Below are 21463 nucleotides of genomic sequence, written 5' to 3'. Positions count from 1 at the left end.
TCTGCACCACCAACCACGGCCCCACAGCAACACACAGAGGGTTTGCAGGCAACTTGACTTTAAAAAAGCACATTTTAGTATAAATACTATATTTATTAAATATCTTTACAATTCATTTAAATGTATTTACAGAACTATTCCTGCATAAGTTATACCTCAGACATGAAATTCACATAATTGCCTCTTAGGTAAGCATAGATGATAGTCTCATTTTAACAGCAACAGAAAAGCATCCTCAGGTACAGACTCACATTTGCTTCATGGTTTCAGCCACCTTTGTCAGGAACTGCATACAGTGGATTCCACACATACCAGCTGGTTCCCCCTGGAGAAAGGATGTCCTTTCCCAAGACATGGAGATTCCATCACTAAATCCTCCCACCTTTGCCAGACCTTCTCCTCTCCCTTCTCCACTCACTCGTAACTGTCTGGTCCCAAATCTGCTTTTTGGTTTTGTTTTCAGCCTGACCTTCTCGAGAAACACAACAAAGGACATTTTGAGGGAACCTGTGTGTCACAACTCTCCTAGAGACAGCCAGGAAAGCAGCAGGAACCACAGAGCTTTTCAACTCACCACATCCTAGCCCTGCTTCACCCCAACCCCTCCTAATGCTGCTGGAGCAATCCCAGCTTCCTGGGGGACAAACTCCTCCTGAGCCACCAGCTCCCCAGAAAGAACAACCCTCTGCAGCAGCTCCAAGCTCCGCTCACTTTCAAGTCAGGGAACACCTTTCTTGTCCATTCCCCTCGGGAACATTCCCACTAACCTTCCCCTAGCAAGTTTTACTGCTTCATGCATTGCTGGGAATTACTTTGATAGGATGGGCCCTGTCGTTTCCTTCTCCCAAAATCTCTTGTGCGCAGACAGCGATAAGTTCGTAGGAAAAACTCAGGTTTGATATGTTCAGAGTGCACGTCTTAAAAAAAACCCAACACAATCAAGCATGTGATAAAAATATCAATTCTTTATAATACAGTATTGCTTTATAAACAGATGGAAAAGCTAAAAGCTTTACTGGTCTTTGGTGTGCCTGGTGAGGGAAAAACTCATGATTTGTAAATCAAAATCCAAATTTGTTCTTTATTAAAAACAAAATAAAACAAAACAAAAACCAACAACTCATGGTGTGATATGAGGCAAAGGGCTCTGTGGGTACAGACAGGGAGCACAGCTTGGCCTCACAGGCAATTCCAGACCCTGGTGCATCCCTCTGACCCGCACACGTCCCCAGGGAAAGTTCTGGAAAGCTGGGGGGGAAACACCAGGGCTGGGGACTGTGCTGAGAGCAGGTCAGAGCAACAGCCCAGGGCTCCTGAAGGGAAGGTCAGGGGACACAAGAATTGATCAAATCTGCTCTAATCCAGAAGCTGAGGGGAAATACTGGCGGACAAAATGTGAAGACACCCAGATTTGGGAGGGCAAGGCCCCCCCAAGGCGAGGAACAAAGCCCTGTGCTCAGTGAATACATTCCTCGAACAGCCAGCCAGGCACAGCTGGGCCAGTTCAAAACAAGGACTGACAGGTTGTGCAAAGTTCTCCACCACTCACTGCTCATGTGTCACAAAACTAATTAATTTCTCTTCATTAACAGAATCCTCCCCATACGCTCACCAAAATCCCATTTTGGTCAAGTTAGGGTAGTTAAGGCATTTTGACAAGTAATTACAAGGTGATTCAAAGTAGATCCCTAACATTATGCCAATTGAGGAATAGCAGATAAATTACTGAAGAGCTCCCAAATTAATCACTTATTATAAATGAAATGCCTGTTACAAGCATGATGCATTGAAATATAGTAAAATGACATGTACATGGTACATGTTAAATGACCTTAAATAAAAGCTTGACATAGTTACGCAAATATACAGTACAAGTCCACAAAAATTCTTTAAACAAGTTGAGGTAACCTCAAACTTAAACAGTTTTAATACAATAAACCAGGTAGTAAAAATCTCCTCTTGAGAGCAGGAAAGATTCCTTACTGACCAAGTTTAACTGCACTCACCTAAACAGCAACATTACCCGACTTTTTATATATAAAAACATGGCTTTAATTTATTTCTACATACTTTTCTACCGGCAAAAAAGTTAATGAAAAACTGACCAAAAATATATATATCTTTACAGCTCTCAGCTTTCATATGAGCCTCAGGAAAGGAAAAGGAAAAGCTGGCTGGAAGGGGGGGGGGAACAAACGTGAGCTACTGTCATTGAAAACGAAATGTCATATTGCAAAGTGGCTGTTAGATAACTGTAAACATCATTAAGGTTCATTGAAACCCCTAAACTTTAGTTACTGAAATGTAAGTTTTGCTGATTATTCATTAAGTTTCATTTTCGTACTCGCTGCCGCAGCAGAAGCAAAGAGGTGCCTGTTGAGTCAGAAAGGATGAGCTGGACTTAAAGTGGTGCAGCATATTCTGTTCTACAAGCAATGGCAATTATTAACACAAATTAGGCTTCATCAACGACAGGATTATCTACCCAAGGTGAGGACGTTGGGAGTTGAGGACGAGCTGTTCTTTGTGCAACCTCCCACCGGAGCATTTCCCACCAGGAGATGGGTTCAAATGCTCGAAGACCTCAGCTGTGGCCAGCTCGGCTGTTTGAGACTGAGCTAGAAGTCTTGTTTAATAAAAATAATAATTATCCACAGCCAAAACATCCAGAACCAGGCCCATTATGGACGAATGATCTGCAGAACTTTTTTAAGATCACAGTTAAGCACCTGAAATCACAAAACACATTTGCATCCATATAACTTGAACTAGGTTTGTTTGAAATCTCGTACTAGAAAAGGTTCCTAAGGCTGACACCATGGATGGCAAGAGCAGAATGTTTACAGCAGTTATAAATCTCCTGAAAACTGGAGCTCAGGAACACGAAACCTCGGCTACCACTGGAACAAGACTATGCTTTATGGAACTGGGGCTGTAACACACCCTCAACAACAGAGAACGTTCCTAGGAAAGAGTAAGATGCCCTCGTGCAGAGGGGTTACCTATTGATCTACTCTGAAAGATGATCAACCAATTCTACTCCTTGGAAAGTCCCACCTCCAGTGCGGGAACGCCGTGGGATGGATCCTGCCCCTGGCACGGACAATGACTAAGCTCTGACAGACGCTCCAGGCCTTGAGCTTCTTCATCTCTTGCTGGCAGAGCAAGACCAGTGTTCTACGAGTGGTTCTTAGCAAGGACTCGGCTGTCTCAGGACGGGCGCCGGGCTCAGGGCCAGCTGCCCAGGGCAGGAGGGAGGAGGGATCAATCCTGCCAGCAGGAAACCGTGCGGGGCTCCGGGAGCGGGACCACGGGCCCTCAGTCTGTGTACTCGGCCACGATGGACAGAAGGACGGTGATGTCGTCTGGTTTGCCCCCTGCAGCGAAGGAAAACATCACTTATTTCATCAAACTCGTCGTCTTCGCATCATCTGTGTCATTTCCCGTGGAATACTCTTTTAAAATTAAATATTCAAAGCCTGTTCAGTGTAGACACCAACTCTGCTTCCCTCATCTCCTTTCCAAATGAGGGGAGCAGTGACATTTAACACACCACAAAAACACTCTCCTGTTCAGCTCCAGTGAGATCAGGCTGAGAAAAGGAGACTAGCAGACTAGTGAATAAATGCACAAAACACCTGACACTGCTCTGTTACGAGGGAACTGCCATGAAGTCAGATCTCCTCAGGAACTTCCACTGTAAATCAAACACCACTTTAGCATTTTCTCCAGCACTGTATTACCTCATGTGTTTCTAAAAGCTACTTAGCATTTTTAGTAGCTACTTTTCAATCCTCAACATCCAGAGCAACACACTCAAATCCTGGAGAAAGAGCTCAGGAGAGGTATTTTGTTATTGGGAAGTCACACCAGAGAATCCAGAGATCTGCAGTTTCACTTCTCAGTGACTGAGCCTGGAGCACCAGGGAGCCCAAGCTCTACCTTAGGAAAGGGGTAGGAAATCCTGCCCTCCTGACAGAGAGATAAGAACGTCTTTACCAGCAGAATTACATTGAGTTATTTAAAAGAAAAAAAAAACAATAAAAGAAAGGTGTTTGCTCAGGCTCTGAGCTCTGCCAGGTGTATCTTTTAGAGCCCAGATGTAGAACCAATAGAGAGACCAGGATGGGGATGCCAATGGTACAAGAGTCACAAATTTCAACCAAAAAACAAACCCAAAAACTACTAAAGATTGGGCAGATCCTCAGCTGAAATGCAGCTGTAAGAGTAGACTCTAAAAAATAAAAAAATTAAACAAAAGCCACTCTCACACATCACCACCCACACACCCAAATCCAAGAACAAATCAAGCACAGTTTCCCCCAGGAGCCTGAGGCAGGAATGTACATACTGGGTTAAAAATAAAACCACCAGTGCACTGCGTTCTCTGGGCTCCAGCTGCTTCCCCACGGGAGGCTCCTACTCCAAATCCCACACGAGCCTGGTGCTCTCCTGCCAACCACGTTTCCTAACGTTCTGTTCTCCCACTGCATTTTGAGACAGCAGAACTTCCCTCTGCTAAAGGTTCCTCGGGGATGGCAGGGTGGGAGGAGGACACTCTCACCTCTCACGTTCAGTCCGTTGTCACAGGCGAACTGCGCGAAGGGCGACATGTACGTGGGGTCATAGGCCAGCTCGTGCGCCTGCTCCGCAATGCTCCGGGCGGTCTGCTGGATGCTCTCGTAGTTGGAGTTCTGAATTCAGCAGGAAAAGGGTTTATTTTTTATGAGGAAGTCTCCAGGTGTTGTTTTGCTGCTGCTTGTCAGTTTTGGAGGTCACTCAGTGCCAGGGCACTAATTATCAGCCTCCCTTGCAAGAGAGCCCTCCCCACCCTCTCGGCTTTATAAACGGGGTTACAACTGTGCAGCTTCACGAGCCAAGGCCAGGCCTCAACTCCCCAACAGCAGCTACAAGACTTGGGTTTGGAGGGTTTACAGAATTTACAAACTTAGAAAACTCATACTCAAACCAGACTCAGCTGAAGGAAAGGGGACATTTGGAGCTGTCCCTGCCATCACCTGCAAACTCCCACTCATGTTTAGGTGAAGTGTTTATGCTTTACCTCAAGTGCAATTCCTGCACCCCTGACCCTCTCACCCCAATCAACAAGAGCACTCTTGAGGAGAAGGGGCACTTTAAAAGTCAGATGACAAAAAAAGCACAAACTTTCTCCAGGCTGCATTTTAAGGGCCTGTTTTTAATTCAGTTTCAATAACTCTGCTGTTTCACTGCAAGGATTGTCTTGCTCAGGCCCACATGACAGACAAGCACTGCTCTTTTAGCCTGTAACTGTTCTGAAGTGCCCTGTCATTTCAGGAGCCTTCCCCGCAGGTTTGGGAATTAGCAGGCGTTTATGTGATTAACTTTTGGCTGAACCCCTCGGGGAACTCCAGTGCCTTTCCCAAACACGCCAAAAGGTGGAGCTCAGCCTTCTTCCACAAGGGAATTCCAGCTCCAGGGTCCGTCCAGGACAACCCTTCTCTGCCCACAGACAGGGCTGTGAGGTGGCTGCAGCCACACGGGGTAGTGACTTGTGTAGCTGCAGGATAAGAACAGGCCAAATTCTCTGAAAACCACACTGTAATTCTCTATGTCACCCTTATTTGCATTTCACAGCAAAGTAGTTTCCTCAGGGAGGTTATACATATTGATATCTCCTTAAGTACACTTTCCTTTCTGGATGTAAATAGCCTTAAGCTAAATGTTCTCATCCAAATTAAAATATTTTAATCCATTTTTACTATTTAAAAAGAACATTTGTGGTCACTAACCTGGGAAAGTTGCCAGGATTTTTTTTTTTTAACAGAACAATAAAGATTTTCAAGCACGTGCAACCCACAGCTCAGACAGCACATACTCCATTAGAATTCCTGATTTATAACCCTTCAGAAAAGCTGGAAATTATTTGAAGTGTAAGCTCAGCCCCCAAACAACCTGGGAGAAGATGCTCTATTTTCATGTGTAGCATCTACAAGCTGCAGGTGCCATGTGTGAGGAGCTGGCCAAGGGCAGAGCCTGGACTGAACATTTCCCTCTTCCCTTCCCAGTTATTGCCATGGAACCAGCTGCCACTTGGGAAATTTATGCCCCAGCTGCTGCCTCTGGATTCAGCCTGGATGCAGATGCAAGAGACAGAGCTTTGGGGTCAGCATCCCTTCCCACTGCTCACATGGGGGATTATGTGAAAAGCCTTTAAAGGATTCAGGTTTAGCAGCACAAAAGATGTGAGGGATTGAGGAATCACACACCCACCTTCAGCTTCTTTAACTCCTGCAGGATCATGTAGTCGGGCATGTTGTCGAACAGCCCGTCTGTCGCCGTCAGGATGATGTCCCCGAGCTGCACATCGAAGGACGTGCTGTCGGCAGCCTCGGGGCTGGGGGGGACAGGGAGGGGACAGAGAGGTTAAAAAGGACTCTTCACACCCCCCAGGGAACGTCCAACAGCACAGCCACAGCTCCTGCACTCCACTACAGTTTGGGGCTTTTTGCAAAAGAAAGGAAGAATCACTGACTGTGGAGCTTCTGCACCAGCACGGCCTGGCCAGGGAGCTCCAGCACAGCACTGGGACTGCAAACAGGTAAAATTCCAGCTACTCCATCAAGGATTTGCAGTTACAATTCCCAGAGGAACAATCCTGCAAATTAATCTGCTTCATGAGTGTATCTCCATGGAAACCATTAAGCAGAAGGGCAGCTCAGGGCTTCCTTCTGCTCATCTTAAACATGTAAGAGAGCAATACCTGAAAGGATAATTCATAATGGCCCAAACACTTTAGGATTTTGAATCACTTTCTAATTCAATGGAATAAGAAATGTGTCTACCAGGAGACCTCAGCCAGTTGGAATGCTTGTGTCTAAGACATTAGACAACAGCAAGAGGAGAAAACACCCCATTTGGCCATGAATATTGCTGCAAAATCTGATTCTCTGAGGCAACATAACAACAAAACTTTTATTTTTAAAGACTCTTCAGGGGTCTTTAAAAGGGAGAAACTGCTGCCTCTCTGCCAAAACACAGAGGAGCTGCTTTGCTCCACTGATCTGCAGCCTCAGGAAGGTTGATGGAGCTGAGCTTGCCTGCCTGTGCCCATATTTAGCCAAATTCCCCACTGAACTGGGACAACAAATAAAAAAGGGACTGGAGAAGCGTTTCGGTGAGGCCCATGAGTACTAATTAACGTCAGGAACAGCACAGGAACCAGCCAGAGAGCTGTAATCATGATTCACAGCTCAAGTGTGGGAGCACATTTATCTTGTGCTTTTCCTTATTATGGGATGACTCAGATTACTTGGCTTCCCTGACTTCCACTGGACATGATCAATTATCCTTCTGCTTTTTGGGTTTTATGGTCTTCCTATGGATGACAGAAAATCTCAGAAAAATGAAGACTTTTACAGCTCTGGAATTTCAAATGTCATTTAATTTTAGCCTGACAAAGAGGTTGGATTATTGAGGGGTTTCATTTCAGAGTTCTACCCTGGCTTCCTCTCGGCAGTTGTAAGATGAGGAAATAAAGCCACAGGCAGGAACGGTCAGGAGTTTCAACAACTTTTTGGCACTGAAGTCATAACCTTCACTGCCTCAGCCTTGAGACTTCAGAGAATCACTTAGGTTGGAAAAGAGCCTTAAGATCACCAAGTCCAAACCTTGCATCAAAGACTTGAGCTGCCTACTGCATTCCCTGGGTGCCACGGCCACTGTCTGAAGATCCTGTTGCAATCTCCCTATATTCAGATGAGAGAGATCACTTCAATGAGTGAATCACCATTTCTGAGAACTGTATATGCTTGGACTCAATGATCTCAGAGGTCTTTTCCAACCTAATTGATTCTATTTTAACACAATTTGAAAGCTGATTTTTAAAAAATTCATTTCATGTTACCGATGAGGGTTCACAAAGCCAGGGTGGATCAGCCTGACATTCTTAGGGGAAGACACAGGAACAAGCCAGCCTTTGAAAGGACTCATTTCTGTGAACAGATTGTCCTCTCCTCATCCTCTCATTCCCAGCCTGGTGTTCTGCCAAGCAGTTTTTTTGCTCGTTTTGGTCAAATACAATATGCTGAGGGAAACAGCTACTTGGAAACACAACTTACAGTCACATGTCCCTCTGCTCTATTCTTCAAGCACTTGCTACCTCAGTGCCAAGATATCTAAATTAGCTACTCCAAACAGTCTCAAGGGAGCACAGACAGGGAATGGAACTGGTAAGAGCAGCCACTTGTCCAGGATGACCAGAACATACACCAGCTTTAGCCAGTGACATCTCCCCATGGATCAGGACCATGGGAATAGGCAGCATGAATAACCATCAGCCCAATAAATTCATGCTCTGCAACAGGTACAGAGTTAAGTACAAGGTGATAAATGTTCACATTATCAGGAACAAACCTGACTGGGTATGAGCTGAAATCCTACAGGCCATGGAAGAGCCCCCCAGCAAAACTGCAACTTCCTGGGAGCCCCTCACACACACAGATGAAAAATTTCAGTTCCTTCCCCACCTTACCTGTCACTTAAGACAACTCCTTCTGCTTCTGGAGGAGCTATTGAGAGTTGGAAGGGAGTGTTGAAGTAATGCTGCTGCTCATCAGAGCGATGGACAACTTCTCCTCCTCTGACCACCAAAAACCCGGAGTCCCCCAGGTTGGCTGTGTGTAAACGGTGACTTGTCCTGTCCAGAACCACGATACAAGCTGTGCTGCTCCCTGCAAACACAGGGACTGCAGTCAGCCTCACACAAACTGCTTCTTCTCCCACTGATTTCATCAACAGTTCAATTATTCAAACACTTATCAAAGTTTAATAATCAGGAGAAATGGAAATGCTCAATAATGCCACAATTAATATAAAATAAAGACAGCAAAAATGCTAGAAATCTTTGCAACACCATGTCTGATTTTTGTGTAGGACTCACTTTTCCTGCTCTGATTTTGGTAAACACATTATGCTGACAAATACCTGTTTTGTTTGGCTTATTTACAGTTTTCCAACCCAACATATGTCAGCACATTCTGCTATAGGACTGGATTTACAGAACTCACATAAAATACTGAAATTCCAAAATCATGGACATAATAGAATTCCAGCAGCATCCATACAATGCCAGGTGCTCTCCACACAGTTTCGCTCATCAGCTGTAAATAAACCACGTTAAGTAAAGAATGTTTGCAATTAAGTGTTAGGTCCTATTGCATTTCTCTGCTCAGAACATGAAAATGCTCTTCTTCCCAGCCTGGCTGTGCAGAGCCTCCTTCACATCCTCAGGAGACCAACTTCCAAAGTGTAAAGAAAACATGTTTCAGAGACAAATACTATTCCAGATTAAAGTAACAACAGGAACATGTCAACCGTGCTCAGAACTATCCCAGCTATGCTTGAGGGCACCAAGGAATTCTTGGTTCATTCACTGGGAAATGGCCACCAACTGTGCTTGGTTGCAAACCACAAAAATAACTGTGTTGCAAAGAAACACATCCACAGAGTCCTCAGAGCAACCAGCAATCACTCCATTCCTGCAGACAGGACAGGACAGCACATCCACAGCAGACATTTCCTTCCTCAAGAGTGAGATACAGCTAAAGCCTTTCTTCTTGACTTCTGTCCTATATCACAAGTCTTCATCTTCTATCCTGTGTTCCTCCAGCAGGATTTTCCAAGCACGGCTACATGTTGGACAGACCACAGGCTTGCAATGAGCTAAGCTTAGGATGAGCCTTGCAGCTGGCTCCAGGCATTGCCCGTTCCACACATTTCCCTTTCTAATACAGAGTTCCCTGCAATGCACTTGCCCTGAATTTGTTCTCTAGTGAACACATGAACACACAGGACCTTCTCCACTCTTACTACACGAAAAGCTCCGATTTTAGATGTGACTGTCCGAGACTGTTCTGCAACACAAGTGTTTAAATAATTGGCACAGTTTCCTCCCATTTCAGTTTTATTTTATAATATTTGCTGGATTCAGTACTGATGAACCAAGTATCCAGGCTCAGAGCACAACAGCAAGGAAAAGTTACTGCCTAATGAATCCTCCTTAATGAAGTCCTCTCCCTTCCCTTTATTTTAAATAAACTCTAAATGCTCATTGCTGTGGTAATTCCAGGGTTTTATTCCTCCTTCTAAAAATACTGTTCTCTGTTAAAGGAGAAACACTAAGGATCATTAGTTTCAAATTCTAACTCTATTAGCAGAGTGTAACCAGGAGGCCATGTGTGGAATGCAGATCTTGTGACTCAGCACACGCTGCTTTTCAGCCCTGCAAAGGTCAAGCCCAGCTGAGCTGCCTCCGTCTCCAAAGCTGTGGGGAAGCTCTCTCCAGTGGCCCACTTTGGAGATCACTTACAGCTACATCTGCTTTGCAGAAATAAGCACCATTAACCACCCCAAATCCTAATGTAATTACTGAGCTCTGCTATTTTGGTGACACTTAAGGTCACTGCTGAGGTTCCAACCTATTCTTTAGGCGTATAATGCGAGAACATCTGCTCCCAGCTCAGCAGACAAGTTAAATATAGCTCACCCTGCACTCCTCTGGCACAGGAGCTTAAGGTCAGGTGAGCCCTGCACATATCACACAGGGCAACACTTTCTTGGTGCACAGGAGGGCTCATGTCCTTCAGAAAGTGTCCCCTTTGCACGGTTGTCAGCTCAGGCCAAATGGCACCTCTCTATCTGCTCCCATTCCCAAGGCAGTTGAATGCCCTGTCTCACATCAAGTCTGACACAGAATATGTGAAGCATCTACTTCAGCTGGCTTTCAGAAAGATCTGTAATGAATCCCCCACAAAGATTTATAAAAATAATACTTCCAGAGATCAGATGATATAAACTACTGAGATCAACCAATTGGGGTTTGAGTTCACTAGACATAAAAGGCAACAGGAGCAGTAAGGCCAGGAATGAGCAGAACTGCATCCAGTTATTCTCAGAAAATATTTTTCCTTGCAGAGCTTAAGTAAAAAGCCACAACCAACCATGAAGAGTTTTCAGCAGAGAACAGTTATTTATACCTCCAAAACACAGGGTGAGCACATGTGCCACAGCGTGTTCTGCTGCAGAACTCGCTCTGCAAACTGGTGAATTCACCTTTCACACAGAAAGGCTGCTGGCCTTTCATTTTATATATATATACATATATACACACACACCCTCAAATACTCCCTGCATTACTAACTTAATTAAAACAGCTTTTAAACATACAAGAGAAATAAGGATGCCTCCAAATTAACTGAAAACATAGAAATAAGAGAAGTTGACTGCTTGCAGATTTGTTGTAGAAGCTGCCAAGAGATTCAAGCAACTCTCACTAAGTCCGTGTGTAGGTAACACACAACCCAGATTGAACTGACAGATTTTTGGTGTCTTACCAAGCAGAGGTACTTTGTTCTGCAGCAGCTCACAATAGCCTGCAGTGAGAATCCCGACAGGATTGCTGGGAACAAACCGTCCTTCTTTCACTAAACGTTCACACGTTCGCATGAGAGTCCCTGAGAACTGAGAGGGGTCAACCCCGTAGTCTCTCCAGCCACCAACACCATCTGCCACCCCTGGAAGAGAAGAGAAAATGAGTGTTACATGAACAGCAATGCTTTCCAAAACAAGGGGTTTAATTATTTACATCACTTAGGATATTTAGTTAACTAAAAGGTAGGACTCAGCACCTGCCTCAAAAACAGTTTGGATTAGCAAAGAAATTTCTAAGTATTTGTGAGATAACTGCTGACATCAGCTCCCAGACAAACCCTAAATATAATCTGAAGTGCTGGAAAAAAGGCAAAAGTCTAATGCTGAGGATGAGGAGGCTGACTCCACTAGGGAAATAGGGAATTTGGGGGGGAAGATGGGAATTCAATCCCATTAACCTTTGATTAGCTCATTAGAAAGGAACAATTAAATGTGATGGTTGTTAAGATTTTAACTAGTACAGAAATGATAAAGAAATTCTTCCCCACTATCCAGCAGCCCAGTTTTTTCTCAATGCTCATATGAAAAACAATACTTTCTATTTGGTAATCTTAATTTCCATGTATCTCAAAATCCATGTAACCAACACAATGCTGGGACCTACCCCTTCCAAGGAGAATTTGTTGCTTACAGCTTCAGCCAAGCAAGAGAATGAAAACTAACTATGATCCAATCAATTTGCATTTAGTTACTCTAAAAAACTTGGATCAGAAAATTTGAGCAATTTTGCCAAAGCTTTGGAAGCTTCTGAGCAGCTGCAGAGGAAAACAGGGAAGGTGCTCATGGAAAGGGGGTGTTCGGAGGGAGGTGAGCAGCACACATCATATTCTGCTGGTCATTTGTCTAGAACTTTGAATTTCCCCCAAATGATTGAAGTAAAATACTGCTGAAGGCATTATTTGAGATTAAAATGTTACTATGTAGAAATCTTTCCAAAAATCTTTTTGATCCTCAGCACGGGACGAACCCTTTCAAGCCCTTTCAGCTTTCCATAATGTAATAAAGCTAAAATGTGTTCATGATAAAAGCACAAAGGGGGAATTTCAGAGCTCAGATTGTGCTGAAGGACAGTCTCCTCAGGAAAAAAAACACACTACAAGCAAAGGCATGAAAATGTGAGTGAGAAGCTAAAACTCAGTTTCCTCATCTCCCAACGCCCTTCACATGGGACACGGGCTGAAACTGAGACGGAAGGGTTGGAGCCGACCTTGGTGTGAACTATAATCTGCCAGGATTCTGAACAGCCCATCAACATTAATCAGATTTCTCCCTAAAATAGTGCACAACCTTTTAGACACCTGCTTTGTCCTTTTGCTTTCTCAGAAGAATATCACAGGGATGCAGATCCCTGCATTCATTCACCCCTTGGGACCAGCTTCTGGGAAGAAGCTCTGTAGGACCCTGGCATTCTGGAAAACGCCTTTCCTGGAGTCTTCAAGAACAGATTAATCCCCTCCCTGCAGGTCTCACAACCTCAGGTTAATACTGGATTGACCCTTTGCTTCCTGCTGCAACACGGACAGGTCTAGAATAAGAGATCACAAAGGAAAAGTTCTAGACCTAGAACTTGAAACAGAAACTCCAGGTTGGATGATGGTGCTTTACGTGAAGTTACCAGACAAGTTTGGTTTTTTTAACTTCCCTTTAAGATGGACACAATCCAGACTGTGCCTGCTTCACTCTGCACTGCTTCACTGACAGGAGGGGAGTGCAAGGAGAAGATGTTGTTTGACAAGTGCTGCCCAAAGCTCTTGGCTCCCAAGGCAGTTACAGAGAAAGCTGGGCAGAAGTTATGGAGTTCTCTCAAGCAATCCATAAACACCTCACATTAGTGTTGGGAAACACGGGAACAGAAACACTACAGCTCTCTGAGTACCAGAGAGCCACCACAGCAAGCACCTGAGAAGGGAGTTATCAAAACCTATTCCATTTTCAGAGGAAAAATAAGAGTGTGCCACCTGATTTTCTTTGCTCACTTCTCACTCCAGGCAGGAAATGCAAATCCATGCTCATGACAGCACATTCCATCCTCTGTCTTGGGCCATGAACTGGCTTTGTCTCTGCCTTCCTGTCTGCTTTCTGCAAGCTATGAACAGCTTTGAGCACGTTCTGCCAGTGCCTTCCAAAGCAATCACGCTCTAGACATCCACGGGCAGCTCCTCTGCCTGGAGAACAGACTGTCTGCTCCCCAATCCCCAGGACAGCTGGATCCCTGCTCCAGCCCAGCACAAAGTCAACAGGACCATCACATTCAGGAGCAGCCCCTGGAGGCTGCTTTCACTGGGACACCATCATCACACCTCATCTGCTCAGCAACTCACGTGTCACCAATTCTGGTCTTTCCCCAAAGGCCTTTTTTTCCTACCTTTTTTTTCTTGGAACTGTATCCCTTAAAGATAATAGGTCACTACATTTGATGTAAGCTAAATGACCTTGTTGGTTCCCCAAGCATCCAACACCACCAGAGCAGTCAAATGCTTCCTCCTGCTCCAGCCCTGAGCCAGGAATTGCTGATGCCACCAAGCCCAGAACAGAGGCCAAGTCCAGCCAAGAAGCCCCACACCACACAGGGACCCCTAGAAAACATCCTCCTTTATTGCTTTTTGCCTTAAAAGAAAGTTTTTACATTCCCCAAGATCTCCAGCCATCCTGTCCTGCCAGCCTTCAGCATGTTTTTAAAATAAAAACAGCATCTTTACATTCAATATTCTCTATAAACTAAACAGTTTCATGGGAAAGGAATATATGATTTTGAATCAGACTGAGCAAACTGCTGCTGAAATAGAGGAAATGTAAAGGACAATAAAGTTTAAGAAAACTTTGTGGTATTTGATTCACAGTAAACAAGGAGCAAAACTACTTGTGAGATATTCCAGACTCCAGAAGTAGCAAGAACTGAAAACTCAACTTTTGATGTAATACCATGTTTTCCCTCTGTCACCAAAGGAAAATTCAAAGGTACTGATATTGGCAGGATCATTACCAAGGAATAATGCCAAGCTCTATTTATTTCTATTATCATTGTTTTCATCCAAGACCAAAAAAAAGGTAAATATTCAAAATAATTACCTTTTTAACAAGTGAGAAAGATTACTCAGATTTTTGTTTTCTTACATTTGAACCATAAACCACTGTCTTCCAGTATTAACCACGTTACAAACTAGGAATTCTCAGGACATTTAAGACAAACTGCATGGCGAGGAGTTGCTGAAATTGAGCTGTACACAGTCCTTGGGGTTTTTTCATTCAAGCTATTCAGTAAATGAGAAAATTTTATAGAAGGAACATTCCTGTGGCTATTCCCTGTTCAAGCCCAGGCAGAAGTTACACAAACATCCACGTGACACAGAGCAGTGCCTGCAGCCAGATGAACCATCAGTGTAAATAAAGCAATTGAAAATTTCACAATAAATTACTTCAAAAGAATAAATACTTCTCAAAGATTTAACTATTACAATGGAGACCTTTCAGAACCTCTGAGAGTTAACACCCCACTACCTTGCCTTCTGCTGGAAAATACACATATATTCCTGCCAGATGAAATACTTGCTGCATGTGTCAGTCCAAAACAAAGCTTTTTCCAACTTCTCAAAGATTCCATGTATCAAAATCTCTTCCAGAGAAACACTTGTCACGAAGGTACAAGACAAAGCCCAAGAGTCTGATGCTGCAGCACTGACTAAGCCCGGGAAGATCTTGGCAGGGAAACTTGGGAAAGCTGATTTCCAAATGCTAAAAGCACCTGGGATAAGATACCAGCTGAAATGCAAATGGGAAGTTGTTTTTCCTGCCAGCACACACGAGGTTCACTGCAGGAGCCCAGGAACACCCAGCCAGTGCTGAAAGCAGCAATATTTGCTTTTCACCACATACTTTTGTGAGATCCAGGTGTTCTGCCTAGTTCAGAAACAGAAACTACATATAAATATAAACTAAACAGGCTGTAAGTTCATAACAAACCCACCATACTGATCAAATCCTGTTTAATATAAATAGTGTTATGAGGGGAAGTTCTGGCTTGCTGGTAAATATGGTCAGAGTCTAAAAGTACCACCCTGTTCCCAAAAATCTCTTGGAAGATGGATACTTTCAGCCATTGCATCAGCCTAGAATAAAACTCACACAGAAGCCCCAGGCAGGCACAAGTGTGTCAGCAGGAACTGCTCGTGCATGCAACCACAATTAACTTGGTAAGACACTCCACACATCCTACTGAACTTTCCATTTCTTGAGATCCTCACCTGAAATAGCAATGAATCACTGACAAAAGAACACCAAAAGGATATATTTATGGCTGAATTAATTCTGCATCAAAAATAGCAGGCTAAAATGGTAAAATATGGGCAATCTGCTGCACCACACGAGTTTGAAATACAGCACCTAATATTTGTCAACATATCAGGACTGAGATAAACTGATAAGATTTCCTGTTTTATCAGTGGTGACACAAATCACACACCTAGACAGGTTCTCCATCCAGAGCACGTCCAATGCTCCAAGCCAGCACTGACCCTCCAGCAGCTCCCCCGGGATCTCTCTGAGCCAAAGGGTGTCTGTTCACACTCCCCTCAGGTTTTGAGAAAGAAATAACTCAGTTAAATACAAATCCCTAAAGGCAGGTTGTGTGTGACTGCTAATGAGTTACAAAAGGAAAGGTTACTTATTCACACTGTTACAGTAAACCTTAAACTACCCTTGCATGACACAGAAAGGTTTTGAGAGAGTAACTGGGTGAGTGACAACAAGGAACAAAAAGCAAGAGGCAAAGTGAGTGAGGTTGTTGATAAACAAACTGCAGGAGAAACAGGGAACTGAAATCATTAAACTGTGTATCTACTCCTGGGAAAAAGCAACAGTTCCTTATATCTACTTCCACCCTGCTACCATCCACTTGTTCCTGAAACAGGTTTCCACCAGGTAGATCTCTTCCCTATTTTATTTAAGCCTAAGGAATCACTCAGTGGATTTGGGGAGCTCCAGGAGAACACTAAACTATTTTTTGTAAAAAATTCCCTAGTTATAACTATTTAATCTCAAGGTGTTCAGCAAGAATGGAACTGATGAGAAGGGAGGCAGACACTGAAATCCCTGCCAGGCTGAACAATCTCAGGCTCACAGCACAGTGAGGATGAACCAGAGCAAACAGCAGGAGATTTCTGCAACGTTTCCTGCGACACAGGTATGACTAATCCTCACCTCCTGCACTGTGCTCACTTAAATCCCTGATTTCCAACAGAACCTGCTTTTCCTTCAAGCCAAGACCCACATAAGAATGGAAAATTTTCTGCTATCAACAAGCACCAACAGCATTTACAGTTAAAATAAGTGTTCAACTGGGAATTCTGATCAGAATTGTTGTGTGCAACGTCCCTGCAGATACTGCGGGGAGAAAGAACAAGCAGACTGAATTTTCATTCTCAGAGGTTCCATTCAGTGCCACTCAGGAACAGGTCTGCTGACATGTGGATTACATTGACAAGAATGTGGCTCATAATGGGATGTTTCTCAATCTGTAGTTTCCTTACACTTATGCTCCCATGTTGCACAGAAAATTCCACGTGGTCTGTTACAAATTCAGACACCACAACTGTTTGCAAATCACTGATCACTCCCTCTGAGGTGCCCTGAGCTTCCCCACTGCAGTAGGTGAAAGGCCGCTCCGAGGGAGGCAGACAATTTGCCTCCTTTAGTGTGATAAGTTGTGATAAGGCAGCAATCTCTTTAATAGGTATGATACCAAATAAACCACTTAACATAGTCCTCTGTAACCTTCAGGCATCCAAGCAGGAATCCCTTCCTCCTCTACAGCTGCCAGAACAACCTTGACATTTCATCTACAAATCCTTTTACGTGTTGTAGTTTACTTTCCTTGATGACAGTGAGACTAACAATATTCCAGGGGCTTTGCCACTCTGGAGTTTCAGCTCTTATAAAGGTTGCTGACAAACTGAATTTTCAAATGAAGTGCAGTTCCTTTCAGTTTAGAGTAGCTGCCCTGCAGCACCCACCCACTCCCCCCCAAAAGAATTCAAAATCGAGATTTGCAGCAGATAGAACAGTTGTCCAATTTTAACTCTGCAGTGGACAAACAGTTCTCTGCTGCCAGACAGTTTTTTCCTACTCCTGAGGGACAGAAATAGTTTGGAAGACTAGTGAAGTCTCACTGGCTACACCCAAACTTGTCCCCAGCACAGATATTGTATAAGTGATGCTGTCACGGGATGCAGCATTGGCTGCTGCAATGTTTCAATAATGAGTCACACAACAGCTTGGAAAATCCATAAAAAACTAGCAAAGACATCGGGAGCCTGATAAGGCAGGAATAAGCAAGAGAAGGCAGAGCCCAACAATAAGGAAAAAAAACCAATCACCAGCATGAGACAGCTCAAAATTCCTAAAAAAGGTTTAATGTTTACTCTGGGTAAATAAGTGAAATGGTTATAAAACTGTTCAAGTTCACTTTAAAATTTTGGGTTGTCCCCTATGCACTAAAAGTCCTACTCCCATGCCAATGAGGAAAACCAGAGCTGTCAGCTCCTGAAGAGTTTTGGTTTTCAGCTTGGAAAAACAGTATTTCTGTCCTCAAAAGTTCCAAAGGCTTCAGACATGAAGCAGCACAGAACAGCTCCCACATCTCCATGAGATATCTGAATATTCTGAGGATCTGAACACCCAAGACACTGATAGTGAATGTACAAAAAGGTACAACATGGTATGAGCAGCAGCAGAAAGGAAACACAGGCCTGAATCATAAAGCTCTAGAGATTAACATTAGCAGTAAAGCCATTTCCTTTTCTCAGGGTGATCCCCAAGGAAACACTGGTTCTGAGCTTCTTGTTTCTCCCTGGGCTCAGAATGGGAAAAAAACGTGCAAATTTGACAGGTATGTCCCAGACAAAAATAAAAATGAGAGATAAACCCCCCCAAGAATTCAAGTACACCAGTAACGGGCCTTACCAAGCATTTAATAACTACAGAGGGACTGGAAATAACCTGAATCTTTAAGCTTTCTGCTGATCTTCCTGTGAAAGGATAAAGCTCAGCCTACAAGACACTGTTAAATGTTCAGCCTTTAGACTCTACAGCACAGTTACAACAAAAGGAGTGTTTAGCATTTTGATTCTGCTATAAACACACTGCCAAGTCAACTTTTGTTTGACCCAAGAAAATGAATCCCCAAGCACTCGTGCCAAAGGACTGGGAGTAGCTCTTTCACTGCTCCACCACACCCAGATCCATCCCACACAGGCCAGCCCTCCACACACTGGTTCTAGAAAACACTGGCACAGAAGAATTTCAAATAAATTATCTGGCATGGCTTTGTCACTGGTGACTACTAACTCCAAGTGATACACTGGAAATTTACTGTTCTCCAAAAGCACTTACTGTGTCAAGTGTTCACTTTGGCTCAAACCACGTGAGCCTCTTCATTAAATGCCAAAAAATTAAGTAGGAAATGCAACAGTTCAGCTCAGCCAGTTTTGTTGAGGTGCAGAGTTAGGCAGGTATTGAGTCAGTACAAAATTTATGAGGGTCTTTAAGAAAATCTTTAAGGAACCTTAGATTTGTGATGAGTAAGAGGAATTGAGGGCAGGAAAACACCTCTGGTGCTGAAACTCTCCCTGCAACAGTGCAAAAGAGCTGGTTGAGAAAGGGAGAGTAAAGAGATGATCACAGCAGCAGAAACGAGGAGAAAACTGCTGCTTGTAAACTCAAGAACTACAGATGAAGAAAAAGCATCAAATTAGAGGCATCAAAGCCCACTTGAGCATTGCTGGTTTTGCAGAATGTACACAGATGTGGGTTTTTTTGGTATGTGCATTAAAAAAGTAATAAAGAACTAACATGAAAATAGTCGTACAGGGGGAAAAAAACAAACCAAAACAAACCCCCAAATCAACAGTTTTGCTATTTAAATTATTTTCTTCTTGGTACTTCAAACATCCTGGTCTGCTGCCTTCTTTGCTGTTTGATCCTTACATGGAGCTACAATTCTGTTTGTTTCCAAGCTGCCATGAAAATTAATGCAAAGACCCAACTTAGAACTGCAACTCTCTGTTGATTCCAGCAGGAAGACAAGACAAGCTGTAGGTTCACATACAGTAATTACCAAATATGGCCAAAAAACCCTAAACATCATCAAATGGGGCTAAATTTACCTCTTCCCCACATCAAGAGCCCACCTTGAAGTAGAAGGATATTCTGCATTTCTCTTAAGGGCAAATACCAATTGCTCAGTTATTTATCAGTGCTGGCCTAACATGAACTTTAAAGGCAGCCAGGGTTGGTCACATGTTAAAGGAAGGGTGTCCAGCAGCTAATTCTAATTAAAAAAAAGTTTCTCTGGAACAGGCACAACAGAGAAGATGCAGAGTGTCTCAAATGCACTGCCCAGTTCTGCACATCTCCCTGGAAGCCGTGGCATCACCCTGACAGTAACAGTTCCCTTGGGAATAACCAGCAATACTGTTACCCAGCACCAAGTTACAGCTTCCTGCAGAAAATATCTCGGCTCTATTAAATAGCAACCAAGTTACAACGACAGGAATCACCAAGCACTCCTACATCATGAAATATCACGGTGTAACCCCGGTTTTAAAGAAATAAATAAAAAACAGGGGCAGGGGGGAGGAAGCTTTTTTTTTTAAGTGTCAAAGTTTTGGTGACAATTTGTTTCTGGCACTTACAGCACAAGTAACTTGTGCAGAAGGTCAGTCAGCCAAATGCAACCTTGAGCACACAGGAGAAAGGTCAAGCACTGTCAAAAGCAATGCTGCCCATGGCCTGAAGATTCTACTGGTTATCTATAATTATTTGAAGCCTTACGATTGATTTCAGCCGTGAATCCAAAGCAGAGAGCGCAATCAGGCCAGAGCAAACATCGAAACTGAAGTTTGACATTTGATTCCAGTCTCAATGTCACTTTGCCTTTCACCTGACAAGGACACAGCACACGCTAAAATCAGGAAGTGTCTGTTCCAGTGATCTTTTCTGCGAAACTGCAGTGAATATCCACAGGGCTCGGTCAGGTTTTAAAGGCACACAGAAAGTGAAACGCATCAGGAGCTGTTTCTGTGACTTTTGGAGCCGTTGGGCCTTACAGGCACCCACAGGTGAAACGTCCAGGCTGGGCCCGCATACCCGGCACACACAACCCCGCAAGCCAAAGGCAGGTTGAGCTGCAGCAGAGAGCTTCCTCGGGAAGCTAAAAAAGCGAACTCACGCTGACACTGCCTAGCAGAACCAGCTCCTTTGTCTGCGAGCAGAGGCTGAGCCGCTCGCCATGTGCGGAGCAGGGAGGGACAGGGAGAGAGAGGGAAGGAGGGAGGTCAAAGCCACCTGAGCCCCCCGGCGCGGGCACTCACCCAGCACATCGGCGGTGCGGTGCCTGGCCACGAAGCAGGCGTCATCCCCGTAGCACATGCCTTTCTTGAGGATGCCCTTGCGGAAATCTTTGCCGAAGCCGCAGCTGGCCGTGACCAGGCTGTAGTCGCGGGAGTCGGTCTGCGAGAGGCCGCCCAGGACCGCCCGCGCCACCAGCCTGCCGTAGGAGAGCACCGAGAACATGGCGTGGGGCGCCCAGCAGCCGAGGGCCAGGAACGCGGGGAGCCACCGGCGCAGCCGCCTCCTGCCCGCCGAGCGCCCGCCGCAGGGCGCCAGCCTTCCTCCCCCTGCCCGCCGGACCGTGCCGGTGCCGCCCCGAGCCGCGCCCGCCGCTGACCGCGGCCCTCGCTGCCCCTCACGCTGCCCCTCACGCCCCGCGCGCCGGCCCCTCACGGCCGGGTTCGCCGGCAGCGCCCCCGCTCTTCCCCGCCCCCCCCCCTTTCCCCCCCCCCCCGAGGGGGGTCCCGCTCCTCCCCGCTGCCCGCGGAGCTCTGCGGGCTCTCTCCGGGCTCGCCCCTTCCGTCCCTCCCGGTGTGTGCCCGGTCAGAGCCGCCCGCGCCGCCCCCGCGCCCCGCCGGCCGCCGCCGCCGCCATCTTCGCCGCGCGTGCT

At 44.9% G+C, this 21463-nt stretch overlaps 1 protein-coding gene across 1 annotated transcript; it reads right to left on the bottom strand.

Annotated features, from left to right (window-relative positions):
- Positions 1-72: 72 nt before the first annotated feature.
- On the bottom strand, positions 73-21154 carry PPTC7 (PTC7 protein phosphatase homolog). Its single transcript, XM_027689560.1, has 6 exons — positions 20835-21154; positions 11373-11552; positions 8513-8711; positions 6253-6376; positions 4565-4694; positions 73-3377 (listed from the first exon to the last, which is right to left on the bottom strand). Exons 1-6 carry the CDS (start codon positions 21034-21036, stop codon positions 3319-3321), a joined length of 894 nt encoding a protein of 297 aa, XP_027545361.1. The 5' UTR covers positions 21037-21154; the 3' UTR covers positions 73-3318.
- Positions 21155-21463: the final 309 nt, after the last annotated feature.

This window comes from Neopelma chrysocephalum, unplaced genomic scaffold (assembly GCF_003984885.1).
Source record: "Neopelma chrysocephalum unplaced genomic scaffold, ASM398488v2 Primary Assembly neopelma1_77, whole genome shotgun sequence".
Classification (NCBI taxonomy): Eukaryota; Metazoa; Chordata; class Aves; order Passeriformes; family Pipridae; genus Neopelma; species Neopelma chrysocephalum.
The sequence above is the reverse complement of the archived record's forward strand: the minus strand, read 5'-3'. Positions and strand labels throughout refer to the sequence as shown.